Here is an 11,252-nt window from a genome sequence, read left to right as displayed (position 1 = left end):
TTTAAGTTGGTTTGGAACCAATGACGTTTGAGGTTACACCAAACCGCAAGTCCCGCCCCGCGACTGCCAAAAATAAAAATGTTCGCGCGAGCAAAAGCAGCAGGCGAGAACGCAAGTCTGTATATTCCCGTCCTTCGCGCGCGAGTGCTTGTAATTGCGCGCACATTGGATGCAATGCGCGCGCGAAGGTTTCAATCGAGCTCGCGGGATCCCGTTTCCTCGCGTGTAGATCGGTTGTCCTCCCGCGGAAGTTGTTCGCCGTGCGCAGCCATCATCAGCAGTGCGCTCGTTTCTTTTTGGCATTGTAATGCCTTCATACAATATCCAATGAGACAATCAAAAATATATATTATAAAAGTATCTTTATATAAAACATTTAAAATGATAAAAAACGTGTATGTAGATCATTTGTTCATATATATATAAAGCCACACACAGAACATAAAGAACCATTTTTTCATTTATTAATAATGACATGCATTGTGTATTAAGTCTAACATGTTGAGCAGCTCGAACACAACACTAGCATGTGTTTACTGTTACAACAGCCATTACTAAATAATCAGTTTATCTATTAAAGCACATAAATGATCAGACACAAACGCTTTTTTAATAATGTTTATATTTAGCTGATAGTTGTTTAAGTAATTATTAAAAAGAATAACTTTAATTTTTCAATTGAGATCAACAGCATATGAAGATGATCTTTTAAAGAGGACGGATAATGAGATAGTTAAACTGTAGATGTTGATGATGTAACAGATGTGATGATGAGCATCTATCAGCTGATCAAACTTCATCTTCTGCTTTAATCAGTAAAGTCTTCACAACTGTTGTTACTTTACTTTCTTTAGTTTTGACTGAATCTGTCAGAAAAGAGAAATGTCAATAATTTGCCACTGAAATAACATTTAGAAATTACATTTACAATATTATTTAAAGGAAGTATCATCAATAGAGTTTTACTTCATTCTTACAAGAATTGTTCTTTCACTCCACTGAAGTGTACAAATGAACATTCATTCATTCATTCATTCATTCATTTATTTTGTGAAAGATGTGTGCAGATTAAACAGATTCTGACTGCTAAATATACATGTTTGAAAGTATACTAAAATAAATATAACATATGTTACAAATTAAATGACACATTAACTTTTACGTCACAAAACTATCACTTTAAATAACTAAATGATAAAAAACTCAGTACAGTGTTTGAACACAAAGTGTAATTAATAATGGTTTAATAATAACAGTTTACACAAACTTCAGGACTGAAATCTCACTGTAAATGCTTCAACACTGTGTACTTTTGTCTTATTGTCTTTAACACTATTATTTATTATTCTCAAGTTAGGTAAAGTAAGTCCGGCCTAAATTAAGAATTTTAAAACCTCTGCATTTGGTCTGAAGACTCTTTTGTGTTATATGTTCGTGCTCAAAGTCTGAAAACACTCAATTAAAACCTAGGTAGGCAGTTATGTGAGTAATGTGAGTGGACACTAGTTTCTCTAGTATTTTACAAAGGTCAGGGAGATTTTTAGCTGTTCACTTGAGTGGAAAACAAAATCTACATGATCATGTTCAGAGGTTTAATTTCTCTTTTGTAAATCAGACTGTTTGAGTTTAATAGTTTTTAATAATTAGATCTAATGTCACTGTTGTACAGCAGGTTGTGTTGTAAAAGACTTGAGTTACTCACCTTTAACATAAACTCTGAATCTCGTGTGTCTTGTCTCTGTGTTGTCTCTGATCTTCCTCTTATAATCTCCAGAGTCGCAGATCTTGATGTTTGTGATGGTGAGATCTCCCGTCTTATCGTTCAGCTTCAGTCTGTCTCTGAATCTCCCATCAGCATTTCCAGGTATTGACGTCTCATTTGTTTCTCTGTTGATCTTTGCTAATATTTTATTTTCCTCATCAAACTTCCACAGTATTCCATGATGTGTCTGTAGTTCATTGAGACCAGTTTTTAAAGTAACAGATTCTCCCTCCGTTACCAGCAGAGACTCCTCTGAAACAAAAATCTCTCCTGAACAACACAAACACAAAAATATTGTAAACAGTTAAAAAACAATGACTTTTCCACATAATTAGACAAAATAAACTGTGTCAAAGTTGAGGCCACAATAAAAATGTAAATCATACCGATATTAAAAGTTGTAAAATATTGAAAAAAACATTCAACATGATCTTATTCAGAGGTTTAATTTCTCGTTTGTAAATCAGACTGTTTGAGTTAAACAGTTTTTTATAATTAGATAAAATTTAATTGTTGTACAGCAGGGGATGTTGTGAGAAAATCAACAAATAAACATTGAAAACAATTGTTCATGACAAGAAATCTTGTTATTATATCAGTACACATAATTGTTTACAGACATTAAATTCAGATAATGATGACATTAAAAGACTTGAGTTACTCACCATTAACATAAACAGTGAATATCATGTGTCTTGTCTCTGTGCTGTTTGTGATCTTCATCTTATATTCTCCAGAGTCTGAGTTCTTGATGTTTGTGATGGTGAGATCTCCCGTCTTATCGTTCAGCTTCAGTCTGTCTCTGAATCTCTCATCAGCATTTCCAGGTATTGACGTCTCATTTGTTTCTCTGTTGATCTTTGCTAAGATTTTACTTTCATCATTAAACTTCCACAGTATCTCCTGATCTGTCTGTAGTTTATTGAGAAAAGTATATAGAGTAACAGATCCATCCATCGCCACCAGCACAGACACCTCTATAAGTTCAGTCTCTGTTGAACAACACAAACACCAAACTATTGTAAACAGTATAAAAACAAAGTCTTTTCCACATAATTACACAAAATAAACTTAAACTGTGTTAAAGTTGAGGCCACAGTAAAAATGTTTAATAGTTTTTAATAACTGGATGTAATGTCATTGTTGTACAGCAGGTGATGTTATGAGCCAAACAACAAATAAACATGAAAACAATTTTTCATAACAATAAATCTTGTGATTATATAAGAACACATAATTGTTTACAGACATTAAATTCAGATAATAATAACATTAAAAGACTTGAGTTACTCACCATAAACATGAACTCTGAATCTCTTGTGTCTTGTCTCTGTCTTGTCTCTGATCTTCATCTTATAATCACCAGAGTCTGAGGTCTTGCTGTGTGTGATGGTGAGATCTCCCGTCTTATCGTTCAGCTTCAGTCTGTCTCTGAATCTCACATCAGCATTTCCAGGTATTGACGTCTCATTTGTTTCTCTGTTGATCTTTGCTAAGATTGTTCTTTCATCATTTAACATCCACAGAATCTCCTGATCTGTCTGTAGTTCATTGAGACCAGTTTTTAGAGTAACAGATCGTCCCTCTAACTGTTTTAGATTCTCTACATCTTCTACCAAACACACAAGAACACAAACAGTGTTTTAAGAACAGATAGACTTATATAACACAGTATTGTTAAATGTGTGCTGTCTATGAATGACTGCAGTTTCTTCAGTATAGAGACATTTGTTATTCATCATTATGTTGATAAATGAGTGTTTGATAGTAAATATATTCAGTTAGTCTCTCTGTATTTATGAATGACAGTTAATGGCCACAATGTTGTCGGCAACTGTGACAACTTCCGATTCGAGTTAGTGTGTCCCAGCACATGCATATTATTTTGCTAAACACTCAAATGTAAATGCATGTCTATAACAAAATCACTACATACTTTAAGTGTGTAGTATACAGTAAGTAATAGAATTGGGACGCAGCAACTGTATAAACCTGGAGGCAGGTGTGTTGAGACAAGATGGGACTAATCTCTGCAGGACAGTGGCCCACCAGGACCAAGTCTGGGTAACCCTGGTTTAAAGTTTCAATCTACACTGAAGATGACGTCACACACAGAAATATCATTTTGAAATAAAGTCAGATGTGTATAAACTTATAACTCATGATATAAACATGATCAGATATCAAACAGTAATAATACTGTGATTTCATAATCAGGCATTTATTATACAAATATTCCTGGTTGAGCTTGAAGCTGTTTTGTGTAGAATATTGGTCCTCATGAACTCTTGATCACAGATCCTTTGACACTAATCACACAAACACTTACTTTGTAGGACAGTTTAGGGCTTAAAGCAGATATTTGTAATGTTAGTGTGATGTGGTGATGTGTGAATGTTAATGAAGGGGACAGGGGCGTAGCAAGCTTTTCAAAAGTGCGGGGATGGAGGTGTTTTGTTTGTTAACAATGAAAACGTTGGATGTAATGCCAGAACGGTACAAACTTATAACATTCCTTTTAACATAAAAACACATTCGGAACACAGAGAAAATAAGTCAAAACTCTGTTGTGAAAATACACAACAGTAGACTTGCTAATGAATCAGAAATACTTTAATAATTCCAGGGGGAAAAGACAGTGGAAAGCTTGATAGTGACATGGGTCTGACAGGACTATGACTGAGACTGCTAAAGTTTGCTTACTTGCACCTTGAACGGGGCAAGTATAAAAAACGCCCACACAAAGCTTTTTCTCTGGTGGTATAAATAATGTAACGATTTTCTGTTTTTAAACATTATAATAATATACACTTTTCGTTCATAGTTCTTCAACAGGTACAATCAAACATAATAGGTAAGTACCCACAAAAGTATTCAGATAAACAAAAAAAGGAATGTTCAAAATATCAAAATCAATAAACTCATAAATACACTGCTTGATAAGGAAAATTTGTCCCTCCTCCTCGTCAATTCCCTGCCTTCATCATCACAGTTACTTTATACATTTCATGCCACATAAATAACCGAATTTAGCTATTTCTGAACAATATCCCAATTTGCAATTAGCATTAGTCTAAAAACTAAATATAATTCAGAAAACACTCGACATATCAACAAAACATAAACAGAACATCTCCCCAAACACCTATCAAGGTTATTTAAAAACCTCGAAAGCATAAACACTCCTTCAAAGTAACTGGAAAAGGGAGACGTAAATAACTATTACCATAAGATCCCGCCTCCTCAGCACGAGCTGACCGATAACACACCAATAGAGGCGGGACTTAAGGCAGAACAGCCAATCATCATCCGGTCACACTCAAAGCCGGTGTTCTGTTTGAGTGGAAACCGCCGCATCGAGCGCAGACACAGAGCGGACAGAGAAACGGAGGCGTTTGTACAAAACTGCGGAAAAACTGCAAAAAAGTGCGGGTGTTTAACCCTCTCACCGGGAAAAGTGTGGGTGTTTTCCCCCACGGTTGCGACGCCCCTGGAAGGGGATTATATGTGTCTGTAACCTTTAAAGAACCACGAAACACTAAACAACATTTATTTTGATGTATACAAAGTTGGTTGTGTTGCACACGAGCGGCAGCCTTCTGGTCTCTCTCATGAAGCCAACACTGAAGTGACTTTAATTCCAATTTATCGACTTGCGGCTAGAGACTGACTCCAAAAGAGAGCACAATTTCATTGAGCTCCAAGTTAAAATGGGAACTTTACAGCAAGAAAAAACAAGTTCTGGTACAAAAAATATTTTTTGTTTAGATAGCTCACTTTACCCTTCATGACAACTTTTAGAATGGTGAATATTTTTTATAACTCATCCTTTTAACTTGTATTAAGCCTTAAAATTCTGCAAATTAGATGCGTGGCCACTAGAGTCACAAACCAGGCCCCTCGGCTCTAACCACGTTCTGCCTTTTTGGACATTCTCCATCATCCAGAAGTGACGCGCTTTGGCGACGAGCACCTACGCCTACTTTAGGCTTCATTTTTACTCTTCACAAACCAACGGTTTGAATACAACCAGTGATGATGGTAGTGACCTCTAGGCATGAAAGAGTTAAAGAGTTCAACTCTCACTTCATCTCCTTTACTGTGATCACTGAAGAACTTACACAACAGTGTGACAGAACTTTTAAAAGACTATAAGTGACTGAACACAAAGAGGTTTTGTTTCTCCAGTGTGTTTAATAGTTTTTAATAACTGGATGTAATGTCATTGTTGTGCAGCAGGTGATGTTGTGAGCAAAATAACAAATAAACATGAAAACAATTGTTCATGACAAGACATCTTGTGATTATATCAGAACACATAATTGTTAACAGACATTAAATTGTGATAATGATGAAATAAAAAAACTTGAGTTACTTACTCCTGACAATAACTCTGAATATTTTGTGTCTTGTCTCTGTGTTGTCTCTGATCTCCATCTTATATTCTCCATAGTCTGAGTTCTTGATGTTTGTGATGATGAGATCTCCCGTCGTATCGTTCAGCTTCAGTCTGTCTCTGAATCTCTCATCAGCATTTCCAGGTATTGACGTCTCATTTGTTTCTCTGTTGATCTTTGCTAAGATTTTACTTTCATCATTAAACTTCCACAGTATCTCCTGATCTGTCTGTAGTTCATTGAGACCAGTTTTAAAAGTAACAGATCCTCCCTCCATCACAAACTCAAAATGTGATGGAATCTCCTGATCTGTTAAACAATACAAACACAAAACTATTGTAAACAGCTAAAAAACAAAGACTTTTCCACATAATAACACAAAACAAACATAAACTGTGTTAAAGCCCCAAAAATATAAATCTTCATACAAAACACAAGATTGTAAAATATGAAAAACAAATGTAACATGATCATCAGATCATCCTGCAGGTCAAGTGCTATATGAAAATAAAACAGTCAGTGAGATTTTTAGATGTTCACATGAGTGGACTAGTGTGTATTGTTTGTTTTGATCTGAAGAGACAGATAATCATAAGTCCCTGTCATGTCTCTCTGGGCTTACAGCTGAACTCACTGAAGCGTCATGTGTGTCTCTATTGTTTCCTTCTAAATGAAATATATCACCCTCGGTGTGAGCAAAATAACAAATAAACATTGAAAACAATTGTTCATAGCAATAAATCTTGTGATTATGTCAGAACACATAATTGGTAACAGACATTAAATTCAGATAATGATGACATTAAAAGACTTTAGTTACTCACCCTTGACGTAAAAACACGCTCTCCCACCTGAAGAACACAAACAGTGTTTTAAGAACAGATAAACTTATATAACACAGTATTGTTAAATGTGTGCTGTCTATGAATGACTGTAGTTTCTTCAGTATAGACACATTTGTTATCTTAACAAATGTCTTTATCTATCATAAATACCATGCAATGTGCTATGTTTTACCTTTTCTGTTTTTCCTGTTTGCCCCTGTAAAGCTGCTTTGAATACACATTGTGAAACGCGCTATATAAATAAACTTGAATTGAATTATCTTCATCATCAGGTTTTACTACTGAATTGTACTTATTTTTGTTCTCCGAGATCAACTGGGCGATGAGGAGTTAAAACTTAAAAAAAACATTTTAACAGCCGGCTTTTGCGGTCTTTATATTGTGCTGTTTTGCGGTTCACCGTAACATAAATCCAGTTTATTCAACATAACACAACGCAGGAACAGTGTTGTGGTGGATTTCAGATGTCAAATCTTGTCTTCATTTAGATCAGTTGCATTCGTGGATCTCTTTGTGGTTTTCTGTGTGTTAGATGTGATGTGAGGTCAGTGACTCACTCTTGTTCTGTATATATGACGATATATTGATGTTCAGCTGCTGTATTATAATAATGATTTTACTGTTTAACACAAACCTACGCCTACTTTAGGCTTCATTTTCACTCTTCACAAACCAACGGTTTGAATACAGCCAGTGATGATGGTAGTGACCTCTGGGCATGAAAGGGTTAAAGAGTTCAACTCTCACTTCATCTCCTTTACTGTGATCACTGAAGAATTTACACAACAGTGTGACAGAACTTTTAAAAGACTATAAGTGACTGAACACAAAGAGGTTTCGTTCTCCAGTGTGTTTAATAGTTTTCAATAACTGGATGTAATGTCATTGTTATACAGCAGGTGATGTTGTGAGCAAAATAACAAATAAACATTGAAAACAATTGTTCATGACAATAAACCTTGTGATTATATCAGAACATATAATAGTTTACGGACATTAAATTCAGATAATGATGACATTAAAAGACTTGAGTTACTTACTCTCGATACTTAAACACTCTATCCCACCTGAAGAACACAAACAGTGTGTTAAGAACAGATAAACTTATATAACACAGTATTGTAAAATGTGTGCCGTCCATATCAGTATAGAGACATTTGTGTAGACATTTAATGTTTTTGAGCTGGATCGGTTGCATCCCGTGCTGTGTGCTGTGATCTATCATCCACCCAAATACAGTAAGGACTTTATTAATGACTTTTCAGATTTTTTGGCTGGGGTTATGCCAGAGGGTTTTAATAGTTGGAGATTTTAATATTCACATTTGTTGTCCCTCAAAGCCATTAGTTAAAGATTTCTTTGGCCTTATTGTTACGGTAGAGTTTGTGAATAGCCCTACACATGAGCATGGGCTTACATTAGATCTGATTTTGGTCTGTCTCTATGTAAAATAATATTCAAAAGACAGATCACCTACGTACACCAGTAAATAGCCTACTCTTAGATTGTATTGCGTTCAAATGAAATATGGTATTTGTTTAATGATTACTAAACAATATATACAATTGTAAAAAAAATATGTGCAACATTGTTTGTACAATTTACAAAAGCGATTCACAATATAATAAAAGTTTCGTCATGAATTAAATGTAACAAATGTTAAAATAGCATATAACAGCACACTTACCAACCAGAAGACACATCAGAATGAACGTGCGAACCATTTTCAGTTAGACTACAAATCAATCCAGTGCGAATAAAGAGTGCAGTCTGAGGAAAAGCGCTTTTAAACACTATATGTAGACGACCAATCAAAAGCGCCAATAGCGAGCACGCGCGCGTGGGAGCGCGTATCTAAAACAAATTTGCGGAGTTGGCGGTAATTTCTCATGACTGTGTGCGCTCGACAACCCACACGAAAGTCGATGACTTCGGGTCAGTCGCGTGTTTAAACAAGCCTGTGTATTTATTTATTTTTTGCTGTGACTGACAAAAGAAAAATTTTCAGAAATTAAATGAGCCAATGAGATTTGAGCAGGAAAAGACTCCCTTCGCACACACTACACACAGACAGCCACAAACATTGATGACCTTGACTAAAGTTCACATTGTCAATAGCGCTATTAACCACCACCACGCAAACCACACAAATGGGTAGGGCCCCGGGGCCCCCTAGTGGCTTCAATCGGTCAAGTTATTCTGAGAAACTCAGATACACGCAATGAAGTGCACGTATCGAAGCGGTGCTCAAAATCGAAAGAAAGAAAAAGGAAATAAATCTAATACAAATTTTACGGAATCTTATTGTGTGTTAGATGTGATGTGAGGTCAGTGACTCACTCTTGTTCTGTATATATGAGGATATATTGATGTTCAGCTCAGGGTTGCTGCCAGAAATTCTGGGCCCTATGGAAACCAAAATTTCTGGGCCCACTACATTTTTTAAAGATAAAATTTAACCCAATAAACATGCCCTGTATACTTAGCACATTGTTCAGATACTTAGCACATTACATAGTTAAAATGTCTAAAGATGAGTACAAAGCCTACAAAAATAAGAAAAAATATAGAAATATGTACTTGTTTACATAAAAGGGAGAACGTTTATTATCTCAATTGCAATTGCAAGCACAACAGAACATTATGTACACATATTGACATATACTTTACATGAACAAGCTTTAGCTGCGTCAAACTGCTCAATCAGGAAACATCAGCTATAGTAGAACTAACCCGTAACTAAATCAGTCCAGGAATAAAACTAGCGAGGCCAAAAGGGCTCAAAATCAAGACCCACCAGGAGTAATGCCAGGCCTAAACCAGTCCAGGACTAAACAAGTACTGAACCAGACATCAGCTGTTTGTTACTTACTACAGACACGTTTTATTCAATTTCATATTATTTTTTTCTGGGGCATTTTATTCATATTAAGAACGTCAAGTTTGACAGCATCGATCAAACTGATTTTGCAATTTTTTGAAGCGTGTAGATTACTTTTTGTTTTGCAAAGTTATCATCATGTGGCGAACACAGTAGATAAGACGTGTTTAGAGGCTTCAATCTTCGCGAAGTTTCGCGCTCAGGCTCACATTGTTCGGCTGGAGACGGGGGACGGGGGGGGAAGGAGGACGTGGGTGCAGCAGCCGCTGAATCTGTGTCTACGAGACATGATAACGCCCCGGAGACAGCAGAGATGTTATTATTGTTGGATGTCAATCATAATTCAGTAATTATTTTACCAAGCTAGGCTAGCTAGATAAAAGCAGGTCATGTAGCACAAAGATACGTTTTTGGAATACAGGAATAGGGCAAGCTACCTTTCTTTTTGACAAAACTGTGTGACATAATGTCGACTTTGGCGTTCTCTGTCTTCTCTTTCCTTCTTTTATTTCCGTTTTTGATGCCCTGACTTTTGATGTAACATGTCTGCGTGTGTCACTGTCTGCGCTGCATCACAACAAGTCTAATAAGCAAGAGATGCTACACTAGCGCAGGTGGAATGAACCATTGTGAGAGGGATGGGTGTGACTGAAACAGTAAATAGATTATTTGTTTTTTAAATATTAAATCTATGGTCAAAATTGACAAAATACACATTTAGTTAGCACATTTAATGTGTATATAAAAAAGAAAATAGAAATAGGAAAATAACAAGCGGGTCTGCTCTTCTGGGCCCTAAATCAGCCTGGCCCTTAGAATCGTCCTAACCTTCCACCCCTTTACGGCGCCCATGGACGTGAGCACAATTTGTCACTAATCATGCAAACATACCTTTATCTTGCTCTTTTTTCTCCTCCTCTGTACTTTTCTTCTTTCTCTTTTCGGCACCAGAGGATACATACTTTTTTGTGGCATAGCTTGTCATTTATTAATTACGCTTAGACACATTTCGCGTGCATTGACAATTCGCGCCAGCGCTCAACCGCTGGCAGTCACAGGAGCAGTTGTCGGCAAATCAGAATTTTCTTATCTTGAATTATTCATTTCATTTATTCATTCATATTCATTAATTAATGTATTAATTCATTCATTTATATAACTTGTTTTAAGTTATTTAATTGTAAAAAAACGATTGGGGGGCCCCCTTGTGGCCAGGGGGCCTCAAGCAGCCGCTTAGTTCGCTTATACCTCGGGCCGGCCCTGGAGTTTCCCATTACAAGTTGATGGAGATGTGTTCGTGTTTACGGCATGAGGTCACTATTTTGCAAGATTTCAATATTGAAAATATGTTTAAATTCAGTTTTTCT

General features: G+C 36.1%; 1 protein-coding gene across 1 annotated transcript; it reads right to left on the bottom strand.

Moving 5' to 3' along the window:
• Positions 1-442: 442 nt before the first annotated feature.
• LOC130430807 (uncharacterized) lies at positions 443-9,055 on the bottom strand. The gene is made up of 8 exons (XM_056759978.1): positions 8,692-9,055; positions 8,045-8,071; positions 6,984-7,010; positions 6,142-6,468; positions 3,057-3,374; positions 2,428-2,754; positions 1,703-2,032; positions 443-866 (listed from the first exon to the last, which is right to left on the bottom strand). The coding sequence occupies exons 1-8, from the start codon at positions 8,726-8,728 to the stop codon at positions 790-792; spliced, it is 1,470 nt and encodes a 489-aa protein (XP_056615956.1). The 5' UTR covers positions 8,729-9,055; the 3' UTR covers positions 443-789.
• Between the last annotated feature and the right edge of the window lie 2,197 nt (positions 9,056-11,252).

The sequence above is a fragment of the Triplophysa dalaica genome, chromosome 10 (assembly GCF_015846415.1).
Source record: "Triplophysa dalaica isolate WHDGS20190420 chromosome 10, ASM1584641v1, whole genome shotgun sequence".
Classification (NCBI taxonomy): Eukaryota; Metazoa; Chordata; class Actinopteri; order Cypriniformes; family Nemacheilidae; genus Triplophysa; species Triplophysa dalaica.
Note: the sequence above shows the minus strand (reverse complement) of the source record. Positions and strands in the feature narration are given on the sequence as shown.

Excerpts from the sequence above, each read along its gene's own strand:
- LOC130430807 (XM_056759978.1), bottom strand. The coding sequence starts at position 8,728 with ATGGTTCGCACGTTCATTCTGATGTGTCTTCTGGTTG. Across the intron at positions 7,011-8,044 it reads AGAGTGTTTAAGTATCGAGA|GTGGGAGAGCGTGTTTTTAC; the intron begins GTAAGTAACTCA and ends TGTGTTCTTCAG. Across the intron at positions 2,033-2,427 it reads ATTCACTGTTTATGTTAATG|GAGAGATTTTTGTTTCAGAG; the intron begins GTGAGTAACTCA and ends TGTGTTGTTCAG.